The sequence below is a fragment of the Globicephala melas genome, chromosome 20, assembly GCF_963455315.2.
Source record: "Globicephala melas chromosome 20, mGloMel1.2, whole genome shotgun sequence".
Taxonomy (NCBI): Eukaryota; Metazoa; Chordata; class Mammalia; order Artiodactyla; family Delphinidae; genus Globicephala; species Globicephala melas.
This window is the reverse complement of record NC_083333.1, coordinates 13,346,026-13,363,310: the sequence shown is the minus strand read 5'-3', so window position 1 is coordinate 13,363,310 and position 17,285 is coordinate 13,346,026. Positions and strand designations below refer to the sequence as shown.

General features: G+C 45.1%; 1 protein-coding gene across 1 annotated transcript in view; it reads right to left on the bottom strand.

The window, feature by feature from the left end:
• CFAP52 (cilia and flagella associated protein 52) overlaps nt 1-17,285 on the bottom strand; it is a 36,041-nt gene that overhangs the window by 5,422 nt on the left and 13,334 nt on the right. The window contains exons 6-10 of the mRNA XM_030861420.2: nt 16,245-16,361; nt 12,809-12,909; nt 9,892-10,062; nt 5,269-5,417; nt 2,274-2,419 (exon numbers count right to left, since the gene is read on the bottom strand). Of these exons, the coding sequence (XP_030717280.1) occupies nt 2,274-2,419; nt 5,269-5,417; nt 9,892-10,062; nt 12,809-12,909; nt 16,245-16,361 (684 nt within the window). The remainder of the gene's footprint in view (nt 1-2,273; nt 2,420-5,268; nt 5,418-9,891; nt 10,063-12,808; nt 12,910-16,244; nt 16,362-17,285) is intronic.

Here is a 17,285-nt window from a genome sequence, read left to right as displayed (position 1 = left end):
CTGCCTCCATCAGGGAATCTCTTGGGTACCCGGAGCCATATTTAAACTTTCACATCAGCTGCTGTCTCAATCATTTAAAATCAGTGGTTCTCAACTCCACGGAAGCCAACACCCAACTTGCAGTGACAAATATTGTCTAATATCCCTTTGCTATCTTGAAATGAAATGCAGAGGTGATACAACTACCTACACACAAAATTTCAAAACTGGCAGTATGATGCCCTAACTGTAATACAAAGGGTAAGTAAAAAGGAAAGTTATTTGGTTATAACAGTAGGTCCTGTAATGGATAAACGGCTCCGTCACAACTATACCAGAGAACATAGTAATGTAGTCAGATGCTTCTTATAATGAACGTGTTGGACTTCTAAAACATAAGAAGAGCAGAAATTATTTTGTATAAGTGATATAAGACAACAGAGGAGCCACGGTCTAGTTGAACACTAAACTGAAAACTAGTGTTGGGATCAGTAATAACAGACTAACTTATTTGCACCTGACAAGAGGAAAATAACCTTAAATGAAGTAAGAAAAACATTCAAAGACACTTTCTTAGTGAAGAAGATGAGGAAGCGTGAGGTTATCCCAAATGAGCCAGGCCATCTTCCTTGCTATGGTGTTCAAATAACTCAGTATGTTTTTTTGTTTTTGTTTTTGTTTTTTTTGCGATACGTGGGCCTCTCACTGTTGTGGCCTCTCCTGTTGCGGAGCACAGGCTCCAGACGCGCAGGCTCAGCGGCCATGGCTCACGGGCCCAGCCGCTCCGCGGCCTGTGGGATCTTCCCGGACCAGGGCACGAACCCGTGTCCCCTGCGTCGGCAGGCGGACTCTCAACCACTGCGCCACCAGGGAAGCCCACTCAGTATGTCTTGACATGGGACAGGGTGATGACTATTGCCAGAGAAAACAAACAGTTCCAGAATCTTGAATGTATGGAGGCAGGCAGTGGCTCTCTAGCCAGGGTGAGATGCAGATGTTCTAGCCAGTGTGGTGTGGGCACCAACCAAACAGCACAGGACTGGAGCCTTGGATGTGCCGGCCATTAGCTGGGGGATGGCAGGGAGGTTTGGGTATAAACTCAGGTAACGGCCAATGAAAGTGGAAATAAAATACTTAAGAGTACCTTAGCAACCCCAGGATTCAGACCGGTGCACCCCTGCGGACCAGCAGCCCTGGTCTCTAGTACTTACAAAGACCTTGAAGACTATGTTCTTGGAAGAAAAGGTCTGGAGTAGCTGTGGGGAATGGGAGCGGGCATTGTGAAAAGACTGCCGATCAGGGCTGGGGGCGACGAATCTGTTTTGTGCGATTCCCTCCTGTAACCCTCCTCAGCAAGGTCGATGCCCCCAAAGGCTGAGGGAGCAAGCAAAGATGCTGTGGGTGTTAGCAACAGCGTGGCTGAAGGGATGAGGGAAGGGAACAGAGCCGCGAGGGTGATAATGGGCAGAGAGCAGGGGGATGGTCTAGGACTAGGTGTGTCTGTGGAGCATCTGCAGGGTTTAGTCCACATGAAGATGTGCTCTGAACCTGAAATGCACACCAGATTCTGAAGACTTCGTACAAAATAAAGAGTGTAAAAAAAATCTCACTAATTGGAGTGTTGCTATCTTCACTTTATACTTTACTTTTACAGGAAACTGAAGCACAGAGAGGTTAAAGCACACACCCTAGGTCACACAGCTGGGAAGTGACAGAAGTGAAATCGGAGCCCAGGCAGTGTGGCCCCAGAACCCGAACATTCAGCCACTAACGGGTTCGATCCAAACTCTGCCAAAGGCTACGTGAAGATGCTGTATCTTTCTTCTCCCTAAAAAGATGTTTTAGGCTCCTTGAAATGATGGAACGAAAAGGTCGAGTGTAATAATTTTGAAGTGATGGTCGAAGCATCTGGGTAGATGAAAGAATCAATTCTAAAAATAGCATCTCCTTTACAAGATAAGATAAAGACAATTGATATAACTGGTTTTTGAAGGAGAAAAAAAAAGTATTCTAGAACTCTGGCAAAACACCAACTTGGATTCCTAGCTCAATTCCCTGTAGAATGATTTCATGTCTGTATCCTAAATGTCCTTTCTGGGAACAAAAATATTGATATGTGTATTTATATTATTAGAACTTTAATTTATGAGGTATTTCAGAGTTTCATCAAAAATCTTAATTTGGTCCTGCCTGATTCCTAGTACAGGTGAAAAAATCAAATTAGTGGCCTGCTATGAGGCAGTTGCTCTAAACCAAGGGCTATTTTAAAAAGATTCTGCCTTCGAGAATAATACCTCCCCTTCCCCACCGCCGCTGATGACCCTTTTACAGTCACTGGTGGTGGCGATGGCCGTCACTCCAATCCTGTGGGCGTTGTTAATGACGTACATCAGCCGGCCTGTCTCTGGGGCAAAGGCTCGGATCTTACCGTCGTCCCACGCTGGCACGAAAGGGAAACAAAGGCAGGCAGGATGAGTATACTTGTGGTCTCTGCAGACTGCGGCTCTCTTAAATCTTAAGTGAGAGACAGGACTGGGGGCAGTGGTGGTGATGGAGGGAAGAGGCCGATCTCCCACCAGCTGCCAGGAATCATAGCCCCCTTTTCCCTGATTCCCCAAACTGGCCACACCTCCTGAGGGAAATGAGCGACTTGCCTTAGTTGAACCTGCCTCCAGGTGAGCCCCATCCCAGGAGAGAGAAGCGGGAGGCCAGGTCCCACCTCTCCCATGAGCCGCACAACTTGCACATTCAAGCGGCTGGTCGATCATGCCTCTGGGAGGCAGAACTTAACACCTGCAAATAAATGTTGCCTTCCCATCCCTCGCCCCCACTTTAAACCTGATGCTTCTTCTCCCACTCCCATCATCTTCCCCGTCTCAATAAAACTCGCCACCACCCAAACAGCTGCTCAAGCCAAGAACTTCAGAGCCATCCTTGATTCCTCTCTATGCCATCCACCCAACCCAACCCAACCTCCGATCCATCACAAGTCCCATCAGCATTACAGTCTGAACACAGTAAATCTGGCCACGTCTCAACCCTTCCCCTGGGACCACCTTTGTCCAAGCCACCAGCATCTCTCTCCTGTATTATTATAACAGCTTTCTCCCTAGCCTGAGACTCTTGCCCTCCTGCAATCAATTATTTATGCAGGGGCCAGGGTGAACTTCTTAAAATCATTTCACCTCCTTGAGGAAGAACTTTCAAAAAGCTTTTCCCCACTGCACTTACAATGAAAACCAGCTCCTTAATTCTCTAGAGTAACTAGTCTCTGCTCCCTCCCTACCCCTTCAATTTCTTCTACTACTACTCTCCCTCAACCCTGACCCCAACCTTACCCTCTAAGCTTCAGACACACTGGTCCTCTTTCTATCCCTCAAACACACCAAGTAATTTCCCACCTCAGGGCCTTTGCACTTGCCGTTCCCTCTTCCTGCTGTGCTCTTTACCCAGCTCTTCACCTGGCTGGCTGCCCCTCATCACCTCCAGCATCAGCTCTGGACCTTAGCAATTTTAAATAGGATGCTCAAGGTGGATCCCATTTCAGCCAAGATTCGAGGCGGTGAGGTGGTGAGGAAATGAGTCATGGGGCTCTCTGGGGAAAGAACATTCCAGGCAGACTGAACAGCTATAGCAAAGGCCCTATGTGTAACATAGGAAGAGCAAAGAAGCACGTATGGCTCGGGGGGGCTGAGCAGTAAGAGACAAAGTCAGAGGTAAGAAGGTGGGGCTTGGGGGGAGAGAAGTCAGGGGGGACCTTGCAGGCAATTGCAGGGACTTTGTCTTTTTTTAAAAATTAATTAATTAATTTATTATTTTTGGCTGTGTTGGGTCTTCGTTTCTGTGCGAGGGCTTTCTCTAGTTGCAGCGAGCGGGGCCACTCTTCATCGCGGTGCACGGGCCTCTCACTGTCGCAGCCTCTCTTGCTGCAGAGCACAGGCTCCAGACGCGCAGGCTCAGTAGTTGTGGCTCACGGGCCTAGTTGTTCCGCGGTATGTGGGATCTTCCCAGACCAGGGCTCGAACCCGTGTCTCCTGCCTTGGCAGGCAGACTCTCAACCACTGCGCCACCAGGGAAGCCCTTTTATTTTTAAAAAGGAAAGGACCGTTGAGCCCTAGAAATGGCACGATCTGACTTACACTTTAAAGAGTTTTCTGGCATCTGTGTTGAGAGCAGATCGGGGGAGAAGAGTAATGGGCAAGAGCAGAGCAGGGAGTCCTGGTAGGAAGCTTCTAGAATAATCTAGGAGAGAGAAGGTGGTGGCTGAGACGAGGGTGGAGATGATGAGATGGATGGGATCTTGGATATACTCTGAAGGGGGAGCCATTGGGGGGAAAAGGGGGTGGGGTATTAGAGGAAAAGAGCAGGTGATGGGGACTCCAAGATTCTTGACCCCGGGGTTTGTTAGTTCTAAGTGTAATGTAAGTCAAGAGCTTCCGGTGACCGCTCTGTGGAGAAGACACGCCCCAGGGGAGAATCCAACACGAGGAGACAGAACCAAGGAAAGAGGGGATGAGATGGGTTTTATTTTATTTATTATTATTATTATTTTTTTTTTTGGTGGTGTCGCAGCATGTGGGATCTTAGTTCCCCAGCCAGGGATCCAACCCCTGCCCCCTGCAGTAGAAGTGCAGAGTCCTAACCACTGGCCTGCTGGGGAAGTCTCCTGATATCACTGTTTAAATAGCTGCCCCTAAAGACCCACTTGACTTTTCATTCATGTGAACCAGTGAAGTCACTTTTGACCATTGGGGAAATCTGCATATGGATTGAACATAAACAATATTAAGAAATTAGGATTTTATAGGAAAACATTTTTAGAGATGCATACTGAGGTAGTTAGAGGTAGAATATCATGGTGTCTACAATTTATGTTAAAATATTTTGGCATCACATAATCAACGGAATTAAAAATAAATTACCTTGGAGCTATAACTTAGTTTAAGTAGTTTTTAATCTCTTGAACAACAAAAAGGGTTCTCACTCAAGTGCCCTGGACTCGCTAAGGCCTCAAATCCACTTTCTAAATGATTCGCTGAATTTCCTTGCTAGAGAGAAAGCAACACGCTCTATGCAGCAACGTGGGGGAGGAGAGACTGCGGCTTGGTAATTCCTAGCTCAGAAGGAATCCCAGATGGACGGGAATTCCAAAGAGAGGCTAGATGAGAAGCAAGTGGACAGCGGGAGTCTGTTCCAGGTCATCCCCGTGTCGCGCCTGGTAGGATAAGAATGACGAGAACCAAAGCCACAGCCGGAGCCCGAAGCCAAACCCCGGCACGCCGACCTTACCGGAAATGATGCTCTTGCCGTCCCTCATGAAATCGATGCCACGGCAGGTCATGTTGGGCACAGTGATCCGCAGCAGCTCCCTGTTGGACAGCGTGTGCCACACCCGGATGTCCTTCTTGGCACAGGTGGCAAAGAGCTCAGCGGTGCCACTGCAAAGAAGCCACCAAGAGGATAAGGGATGCAGCCATACGAGATGCACAGTGTTTCTCAGGTGCCAGTCTGACACTAAAATGGCCTTCACGAGGATGGAGGGAAGGATGCCTTTAGACACCTATTATCTCAAGCTTGATGGCCTTACAGATTTTTTGTGTAAAATGGCATGTGATGCCCTCAAACCACCTGTGGACAATCGTTCATAGTCTTGGGACTTCCCTGGCAGTCCAGCAGTTAGGACTCTGCAATTCCATTGCAGGGGGCATGGGTTCAACCCCCATTCGGGGAACTAAGATCCTGCAAACCACGCGGTGCGGCCAAAAAAAAAAAAAAAAAATCTTTCATAGTCTTTTTTCTTACGAAGCGTTGGGACAAAGTTGCTCAAAAGGAAAATGCCAATTTAAAAGTCTTTCAGTGTCCTGTTGATCGCAAGTAACACATGAGAAGAAATACATCTGTGGAATATTTATATTAAAAGAGACTAAACAAACCTTTTCCTGTAAAGGAGACAATCTTGTTAAAATTTCAAAGAAGAAAACGACAAGGGTTCTAGAATTCATGTTTGCAGACAACCCAAAATACTTCTTTGCTTAGTTATGAGAAAATATGAGATTGTGAACAAGGAAGAAAAACCCACAGTAATTGGTCTGTTGGGTTTTTTCCCCCCAATGGACAACTCGTAAATATAATGAAAAACGTCCAAAAAATTACAGATTATTCCAATTTGAGAAAAAGGAGTCATACCACGGTACAATAAAGACCATCTGCTTTATAAGTATGCATTTCTAGGGACTTCCCTGGTGGTCCAGTGGTTAAGACTCCCCGCTTCCACTGCAGGGGGCACGGTTCCATCCCTGGCTGGGGGAACTAAATTCCCACATGCCACAGGGCGTGTCCAGAAAAATAAAGTATGCATTTCTAGCTAAAGTCCTTGTGGAGACTGGGCTTTTAGATTTAAATACCTCTCAAGAAATTCCTACCTATCAGCATAAGCACATCCATAAAAAGAGAGTCCCTCTCTCTGAGGTTAAAATCTACTCACTTTGGAATGAATGGAAAAATAAGTGGATCATTTCCACATACTTAGCTTTGGGACTCAGAGGTAAAATTATGATGCTGGACTACCACCTAGAAACAGCAAGCTCTGGGACTCTCCTGGTGGTCCAGAGGTTAAGACTCCACGCTCCCAATGCAGGGGGCCCGGCTGGGTTCGATCCTTGGTCAGGGAACTTGATCCTGCATGCATGCCACAACTAAGACCCGGCACAGCCAAATAAAATAAATAAATAAGTATTTTTTTAAAAAAAGAAACAGCAAGTGCTGGAACAGGAAAGCAGGAGCTCCTTGCTCCTGGCAATTCTGATTAACAGAGATCAAATCAAACCAACGTTGGAGTGGTAATATTTATTGAAATAAGAAATGTTTTATGTCAGACACTGCCTTCAGTGAATGAGCTCCTCCTTGGGGGAACATGAGCTCTTTTTTTTTTCTTTTTAATTCATTTATTTATTTTTGGCTGTGTTGGGTCTTCGTTGCTGCTCGTGGGCTTTCTCTAGTTGCGGCGAGCGGGGGCTACTCTTCGTTGCGGTGTGTGGGCTTCTCATTGCTGTGGCTTCTCTTGTTGCAGAACACGGGCTCTAGGTGCGAGGGCTTCAGTAGTTGTGGCACGTGGGCTCTAGAGTGCAGGCTCGGTAGTTGTGGTGCACAGGCTTAGTTGCTCCGCGGCATGTGGGATCTTTCCGGACCAGGGCTCGAACCCGTGTCCCCTGCATTGGCAGGCGGATTCTTAACCACTGTACCACCAGGGAAGTCCCAACATGAGCTCTTAAAGAAGCATATGGACTCCTATGAAAATCAAGTATCATGGAATGAATCTACCTAGAGAACTTACCAAATTCTCCCTCCCCGAGATGGACAGTCCACTTCCTCAGGAATTAAGCCTAGTCCAAAAACCTCCTGAGTTTAGGATCTGAGAGATTAAGTTCCAAATTGATTGGATCAAGATGGTACACTAAGTATGTGTGCTCCTTCCCACCCAGCTAAAATCCCACTCCTGGGGAGTTCCCTGGCAGTCCAGTGGTAAGGACTCAGAGCTTTCACTGCCGTGGCCCAGCTTCAATCCCTGGTCGTGGAACTAAGATTCCACAAGCTGCGTGGCACAGTCAAAAAAATAAAATAAAATAAAATCCTACTCCTGGGCATATATCCAGAAACATATGCTTGTGATGTTGGAGCAGTGAAGTGGTCACACAAACTTCCCACAGATAACGTTTATAAAAGCCAGATAAAATGAACAACAATAAGAACCAAAAATCCTGAAGACAGGGCTTCCCTGGTGACGCAGTGGTTAAGAATCCGCCTGCCAATGCAGGGGACACGGGCCCAAGCCCTCGTCCGGGAAGATCCCACATGAGGCGGAGCAACTAAGCCCGTGCGCCACAACAGCTGAGCCTGCACTCTAGAGCCCACGAGCCACAGTTACTGAAACCCGCGAACCTAGAGCCCGTGCTCCGCAACAACAGAAACCACCGCAAGAGAAGCCCGTGCACCGCAACGAAGAGTAGCTCTCCGCAACTAGAGAAAGCCCGAGAGCGGCAACGAAGACCCAACGCAGCCATAAATCCATAAATAAATAAATGTATTTATTAAAAAAGAAATGCAGGGACTTCCCTGGCGGTCCAGTGGTTGAGACCCTGCGCTTCCACCACAGAGGGTGTGGGTTCGATTCCTGGCTGGGGAACTAAGATCTTACATGCCGTGTGGTGCAACAAAAAATTAATTAATTAAAATTTAAAAACTGCCCAAATTACTGTGTGCCAGCTGCATTCTACATGTAGGGGGGAAACCTCAAAAGGAAGAAAAAGCAGGCAGAGACCAGAGAGGATATACTATTTTTCTTTTTAAAAATTCTACTGTTTTTTTTCTTTCTTTTTTTAATTTTAAGGTTCTGTTTTTGAGGACAGAGCTCAGGGGATCAATTTGAGCGTTTTTTTTTTTACCTTTTTAAGAGAGTTTTTTACCTTTAGCTGAGCACAGTACATTCATCAACTGTGCTCAGTTTGGGTGGCTGAAAGCTGAACCTTATAGGCTTAAAGTGACTGCTAGTGTGTTTCTCTGGGGGATATAAAATGTTCTAAAATTAGATTATGGTGATGGTTGCAGAACTCTGTAAATATGCCCCTAGAAAAACCACTGAACTGTACACTCTAATGGGTGAACTTTATGATACGTAAATTATATTTCAATAGAGCTGTTAAAAAAAAAAGAAAAAAGTACAAAACCTAAATAAAGACTCCATAAGAAATTGAAAAGGTATTTAAAAACTTACCCTTACAAAAGGCACCAGGACCAAATAATTTTACAGATTGATTCTACCAAGCTCCTTAGAAAAAGAGAGGAAAAGTGATACAGAAAGGAAATGACCAGTTTTCAAATAAAGATTCACCTAATGGGAGGCACCAGCTATTTTCACTAATAGAAATATTTGGGAGAACCTAATCACAAAGACTCATGGAGGGCTTCCCTGGTGGCGCAGTGGTTGAGAGTCCGCCTGCCGATGCAGGGGATGCGGGTTCGTGCCCCGGTCCGGGAGGATCCCACATGCCGCGGAGCGGCTGGGCCCGTGAGCCATGGCCGCTGAGCCTGCGCGTCCGGAGCCTGTGCTCCACAACGGGAGAGGCCACAGCAGTGAGAGGCCCGCGTACTGCAAAAAAAAAAGAAAAAAAAAAAAAAAAACTTGGAAAGACTCATGGAACCAAAACTACATTTTGTGATCTTAAGGATCAAGTTTTCAAAGAGAGTCTTGCTACCTATAGAACAATGACTTTGAGTTTTGTAAATTCAAGTGAAACACTGAGGAAGTTCAGAGCAAAAACTGTGACCAACCTCATGGAACAAATCTCACCAAAGACAAAAGAGGTTTCAAATTCAAATAATGCCAAACTCTGACTGTAGCTCTTTTTGATATTAAAACTGCTGATGGTTATTTGTTTCACTGGGTTTATGAGGGATTCACCAAGATATACAGCAACGAGATCCAGAAGAACTCAATCTTATGACCACTGCCGTCGAGCATGCCAAATCTGGAAGACCCAAGAGGTGCAAACAAATGACTCGAAAGATGTTTGAAAAAAGACACTACTAAGCTTTTCTCCAGACAGCAGTGGGAAAACATAGAAAAGTTTTGCCAGTCTGTTCACCATTTCCATGATGGATTTACTAGAAAAGCCAACATTCTAAAGAGGCCCAAATTTGAATTATGAAACGAAGGTAGCTGCTTGGTAAAGGCAATAGAAAGCCTATTAAAATAATTCGCTACAATAGAAACAGTTCAGGAGAAAAAATAATTTATTATGACTTATCATGATCGATTATGTTAGCTGGTATTGAAAGTATATTAATAAAATTACATGTCCTTACACACAGCACCAAATCTCCACGTTCTTATCATTTTTACTGTCTTCTACTTACGATGGAAAGACGATGTCCTCAACAGCTTCAAAGTGACAAGTTGTAATGAGAGTCTCTTTGAAATCTGTGAAGGTGAGACGATAAATGTGTGATTCTTCTGTTCCAACAAAGAACTGGTGTCCTTCCCCTCGAAGTGTGATAGAAGTGATGCCACCTTGTAACTGGATTTTCCTTTAAGGAGAAGCAAGAGGAGAAGCAGATTTCCTCAATCGATGTGTATTTATTAACTGTCCGAAGCATTACAGAGGACACATATCAGGTGTGTGACCTGGGACATACCTTTGAGGAGGCGGCATAGTTGGAAAGGCAGGGGTTACAATATTAAGTGCCCATGGTCAGCAAAGGGAGAGGCCCACATGGCCTACTATAGTCAGGGGACCTTATCTGTGAAATGTGGTCTGAAATGGGTCATGTAACACAGGTAGGATTTAGATAGAGGGAACATTCTAGGCAAGCAAATGGGCACAAATGACCATGCCAATTAATTAAACACTTTATTAATTCCGTTTCTGGGAAATAATCCTAAAATCAGGGGAAAAACCCTTTATGTCAAAGAATGTCAGTATAACCTTATTTAAAAGAGTAAAAAGTTGGAAACAACCTAAGTATCCAATTGTGTTGGAATGGTTAAATGATCTATGGAGCAGTGACTTCAAAAAGTATTTGCCTGGCCACTAAAACCATGTTTAAAAGGTTATGGAGGGCTTCCCTGGTGGCGCAGTGGGTGAGAGTCCGCCTGCCGATGTAGGGGACACGGGTTCGTGCCCCGGTCCGGGAGGATCCCACATGCTGCGGAGCGGCTGGGCCCATGAGCCATGGCCGCTGAGCCTGCACATCCGGAGCCTGTGCTCCGCAACGGGAGAGGCCACAATAGTGAGAGGCCCGCGTACGGCAAAAAAAAAAAAAAAAGGTTATGGAGTATACATGTTTTACCACCATAAAAGATCATGTAGTAATACTGAAACTATTTATGATGTTTGCATTAAGTAAAAGACAAGAATACAAAAGTTTATATATTAAAAAAGTACAATTCTTTTAAAATGTATATGAATAACACGGGCAAGAAGAAATAACAAAGTGTTAATAGTGGCTATGTTTGCCAGAACTTTCAGGGGTCATTTTTTCTTCTTCCACCTTTCAGGTATTTCAGATTCCCCTGCTCCCCAAATGTTTACTGAGTATGAGCTTTTCTTAAAAAAAGAATATATAAATGAACGAGGCCCTCGAAACCCAACCTTGCTCTGCAACTAACTTAGTTTTGACAATGAAAATACAGTGAGGGTTCTTGTGCAGGGAACGAGCATGGGAAATGCAGTATTTTACAGAGTCATCTGTTGTTGGGACACAGAACAGTTAAGGGGGAAGGGACAGAACCCAAGTCATATCCCAGCTCCTTCACTAACTAGAGCTCTGTGACTCTTGGATAAGTTAGAAACCTCTGGGCCTCAGTTTACTCAACCACGGAATAATTCCTCCTTTACAGGATTGCAGCTGGAGATAACGGAGGTAACCCTACATGAGCCCATACAGGGCAGCTGAGAAACACTGACCCTTGGCATCTGGGCTGCAAAGAATACAAGGTGCTAGTGTTCCCAGGGCTACAGGGGCAAGGCCAGGACCTCTGACCCCCAGCCGTCTGTACAAGCATCCGAGTTCCCTTTCTAACCTCCATGACCTCTCCTGGTGGCTGCTTCCTCAACCTACAAACACAAGGAGAAGGAAATCACAGTATCCAATTTGAGCCTTGCTGGTACACAGGGTTATCCTGCAGACATTTATAGCACCGACCCTGTAATCATTACTCTGAGTCTAATTATCTTCATTACAATGGGTCCATTTGTGTATTAAAAACAAGGGGTTAAAAAATGAAAGGGTTAATTTCCTATACTCACTTCATGGGTCCAGAGTCTACCCAACACTGCTCTGAAGCTGCCTCCCCCTTTTTTTATTCCCCTTCATACAAACACAAAACTGGTCCCAATATATTCTCCATAAGACCTACACTGAGCAACCTGTCCCGTCTGCTTCAAAACCTAACCCCGTTTAAGGTTGCAACCTTAAAGTTGCAACCTGTCCCGTCTGCTTCAAAACCTAACCCCCCTCCTCCACAAGCTACTCATTTATCCCCATGGTACTCATCGCTCTCTAATACCGTGTACTTTACTTGTTTATTTTGTTTATTATTTATTGTCGTCTCCCTCCTGCTGGAGCGTAGACTCCATGAGGGTAGGGATGGTTTTTTTCCTTCTTTTTTCTCTGCTTTATTCATTGATTTCCCAAGCACCTAAAATAATGCCTGGTACATAGCAAGCGCTCAATACAGATTCATCTGCATGAAAACAGGTGATACTCGTTTCTCCAATGTCTATCCATATACATAGAGCTAGAGGCCACGTGGAGCGTGTCTAGGGATATCTGGCTTCTGCTGAAGCTAAGTTCAGGAGCTGCCTCTGCTCCTCTGGGACGTGTCTTTCCATCCCAACAAGATCACTCCCTTCTGTAATCTTCTCTGCAACATTCATTATATATTTTACTTTGTTGGGACCATGAGATTGTGTTTATATATCATCTCATATTATAGTGACATTTTCATGTTTGTCTACCTTATCCCCAAACCAGACTGTAAGTTCTGGAAGGGCAAAGACACATCTTATTCTTTCTTTCTTTCTTTTCTTTCTTTCTTTTTTTTTTTTAACATCTTCACTGGAGTATAATTGCTTTACAATGGCGTGTTCGTTTCTGCTTTATAACAAAGTGAATCAGCTATACATATACATATATCCCCATCTCTCCTCCCTCTAAGATGAGATTCTTTAACCAAATATCACTTTGCCAATATCACTTAGTTCCCGGCTTTAAGCAAACCTCCCTCTAGAGGGTCTCTCCCCCTCCAAACCCTGTGGAGTCTGGAACTTACTTGATGGGTTTGTAGCTGGGGCTTTTACAGAAGACCAGCAATCCGGCTCCGGAGCCCACCAATAAACCCCCCATCTTCAGGCACCTGATAGCTGACACTCCCTAGGGGGAGAAAGAGCATTAAGAAAAAGGCCAAACGGTTTCAGCATTAAGAATCTATGCGTGATGGGCTTCCCTGGTGGCGCAGTGGTTGGGAGTCCGCCTGCCGACGCAGGGGACACGAGTTCGTGTCCTGGTCTGGGAAGATCCCACATGCCGCGGAGCAGCTAGGCCCGTGAGCCATGGCTGCTGAGCCTGCGCGTCCGGGGCCTGTGCTCCGCAACGGGAGAGGCCACAGCGGTGAGCGGCCCGCGTACCGCAAAAAAAAAAAAAAAAAGAATCTATGTGTGACCTGACACAATGGGCATGGCCAGGGCCACGCTGTTGCTGCCCTGGATGAAGCTAAGCAAGGTGTGGCCTGTGATGTACCCCCAGGCTGGCTAAGACGCCTCGGTGCCAACAACAAGCTCGTGTGCCAGGAAGCAGCAAACACGCTGCACCAAGCTTCTTGCCTTTAAATCCACCTGTGCATTCTGAATATATTAAAAATTAACACTTTACATCCACCCAAATGCAGTTAGCGCAGAGACATAAGCACGACCCCAGCAACGTCAGTTCCTCAGGTGCCACCGTTTTCACCAGAACTTAACCCTTAGAATGCAAAGAGACTGTATTTGAAATCCAAAGAAAGCACAGGAGACCCCTTATGGTTTGGTGACTGTATTTTCTGAACTAAAGCATTCCGTCTGTGATCTTACCTGTAATAGGAAACATATTTAAAGTCAAAGCCATCTTCAAAGTCTGGGGACGTATGATGGTCATTTTGTATCACCTTCTATGAAGTTCTAATCTGAAAATGTGCGCGACCAATATCTTCTTTTAAAAAAAATTTTTTTTTTGGCCAAGCCACGCAGCATGCAGGATCTTAGTTCCCCGACCAGGGATCGAACCCATGCCCCCTGCAGTGGAAGCGTGGAGTGCTAATCACTGGACCGTCAGGGAAGTCCCCCAATATTTTATTTTAAAACACTCAATAATAATATAGCTAGTGACTTGAGAGGTTTGTGTCTTAATGAAGTTTGGATATTACAAAACAAATATTATGTCCCTTCAAGTTACTTTAAATTGAATTTTGCCTGTTCTGGCTCAAAAGACATTCCATGATGCTTGAGAAGGGAAACCAAGGCTCAGGAATATGAAGGCATGAACCAGAATTGCATGCTGCCCTCTCCTGCATCCCACCCCCAGCTCCAAAAGTGCTGGAGCAGGACCATGGGATGAATGCCTGGCCCATGAGGAGACAAACCTGAATGCTAAATATTTTTAGCATTTGTTTAGGGACTTAGGGAAGCGAGGGATAGAGTTTCACAGAGCTTCGAAGTTACATACGTGTAATTTCTAAATAAACTTTTTTGCAACTATAGATGATACTGTTCAAGTGCACAGGTTCTGGAGCCAGTCTGCTGGGCTTCCAGTAGCAGTTCTACTACTTGTTAGCCATGAGATCTCACATGGCATGTGCTTTAGTTTTCCTCATCTGTAAAGCACAGTTGCAGTGGTACCTATATCTCATCAGATACCCTCTCCAATGAGAGTACAAGAAAGGTGCTATGCTCCATGTCTGACCCCTCAACATTCACTGAGTATGTACTGTTGTTTAAATTATTATTATAATCATCTTCTTCATTTCAGTGCTGTATGCCTACCAGTGCTGTCTGTCCATTTGAAACCATTCCAATTCTTTATCTCTCTAACCACAGAGCAAACGTTTTTTTGTTTGTTTGTGTTTAGTCTTTTGTTTTTTATTGAAGTATAATTGACTTACAACACATAGAGCAAACATTTCGGTAGAGTTTCAAAATGGGTAACTGCCCGAGATTACTTGATATTCAAACCAAATGTCTTCAGTGATACCTCCTATCCCTTTGTCCTAAAAGAATTCTTTTCTTTCCGCTTGTGTAAAAGGCATCTTGGAAACATTGCTTTATGGAATTTACCATTGGACCTGAATTAGGTATTACAGCATCCATAGGAGACTTAAGTGCCACAGGTTTGAGGAACACTAAGACAGTCAGCATCTTTTCTGGAGAGGCACTTACATCCCAGGTCGTGGGGAGGCAAAAATGTCCAGATCAGAATTTTCACATAGTGTTTTTTTGCGGTACGCGGGCCTCTCACTGTTGTGGCCTCTCCTGTTGCGGAGCACAGGCTCCGGACGCGCAGGCCCAGCGACCATGGCTCAAGGGCCTAGTTGCTCCACGGCATGTGGGATCTTCCCAGACTGGGGCACGAACCCGTATCTGCTGTATCGGCAGGCGGAACTCTCAACCACTGCGCCACCAGGGAAGCCCCTCCCATAGTGTTTCATGGAGCCCTTTGGAGGTATCTCAGGAGTCAGAACTGGCAGGGCTCTGAGCCTTTCACTCCTTTAACCTGATCTGCTTTGCTTTCATCTGTTGAATATATTGGAATCCCTCTCCTAAAAATAATTTGAAAAACACTGGCTTGGACTATACCTTGATCTCCTGTGGGGTTATTTCTAGACTCTTCTCTACCTATACTAGAGCTTTCTCTCATTCTTATGCACCTCCTTAAAAGCTGGAATAGTAAACAGTTATGTGATTAAGAAAACTCTAACGTCTTCCCGGGAACATGATGCAATATTTCAAAGCTTCTTGGGACTATTGGCTAAGTGGAAATGCATCTAAGCTTAGTTAGAACCTTCTGTTCTATTACCAGACATGAGATAGGCAGGTGCAGAACCTGGCAGCTTTCAAATTCAAAGTTTAGTAGAAACAGCCCTTGTAACTTTCCGGGACACTGGAAATAACAGCACTTATTCTGTCCAATTACCCTTTGATTGTAGGCTTTTTATTTTGGTTTAAATATCAAAATCTCTCACTGGACTTTTAATCTGAATTGTTAGGAATTCTGCAAATATAAACAATGAACAATTTCTACGTCTTGCTCATGACTTAAAATGTCAGCTGAGGCTAAAATCTAAGATCTGGTTATTCGATTAGAAAATAAAATGATATATAGTCTTGTAAATGAAAGAGCACATGTCTCTTACACATGGCAACTAGGCTGCCCAAATGCTGGAACCAACGTGGTTACAAAGCCACAGGCCCTGAGCTTTGAAGATGAGGGAAAGAAAGGTGTGATTCTGATCCCTAATTGAGGACACGTAGGAATACCTCTGCCCTGAATATAAACCAAGGAGGAGGGCTTGAGCGAACTAATCAACTTAACCTTGCAAATTTAGGTGTGGCCTTGGGTCCATCACAGACTCGTCATTTTTTCTCCACAGACACTTAACGGAAGTCTGTGCTCACAGTGGCAGGAAGAAATCACTAGAAAATGTCAGGGCAGAGCAGACTTTGATGGTCTCTACTCACCAGACTGAATCTGTCCTTGGCAGGCCCAGTGTCTGCCAGCAGCTTGGTCCTAGGGTTCATCTTTAGAATATCTCCAGTGGTGGTGCCGAGGTAGAAAAAGCTATCATCATGGGCCATCTGGGGATCAGAGGGAAAACGAAATCTGAAGACCTGGTTTTCCCCGGTGATGTGCACGAGCCCCTGATCAGGGAGGGGATGAGCCTTCTCTGAACCCCACTGTGACCTCCAAAGGGCACAGGGAACTCTGCTCAATATTATGTAACAACCTAAATGGGAAAATGTATAACTGAATCACTTTGCTGTACACCTGAAACTATCACAACATTGTTAATCAACTATACTCCGATATAAAATAAAAAGTTAAAAAAAAAAAAAGACCTACAAAGGTCCTTATGGCGACTCCTGTTTCCTCAGACTCAAAGATGGGTAAGAACAGCTTCGAGGGGAGCACAATAGGGCCAAACTCAGAACTGGAGGAAACATTAGACTCCAAGCAGCCTGTGCATTTCACCGGAAGTTGACCTGTGTCTGTTGTTAGCCTGCACATCCCGAGACACCTCCGAAGGGCTCCTAGGGAGAAACAGTGCTCCTCCAGAGAGAATGTGCATTTGCTTTATCTCCTATTTCAAAGTCTACATTCATAAAATGAGTATGCATTAAAAAAGAGGAAGTGGAGAATGGGGTTATATGCATGAATATTTGAATCCACCTTAAAAACATACGAATAATTCCTCCTTATGGAGGAAACTGCATTTCAACAAGGAGTTTCATTGTCAGAAACTTTATTTCCGGTGCAGAAATAACATAGGTGGCAAAGGGAGGTGCTGGGGGCTCTGAGTACCTCCTGGCTACGTTGCTTCCCTCCAGGTGAGGCAGGTTCCTGGGGTCTGATGGCAGTTCAGGTCCCACTGAAACAGATTTCCCCATAGCTGCGTCTAGGCAGCCTCTCCAGTGTCTCACGGGAGCTCCCTCACCTGTGCCTCCTCAGTCAATGTCCCCCATGTCCAGACCTCACCTCCCCACCCCTAAGCCTAGGTACGT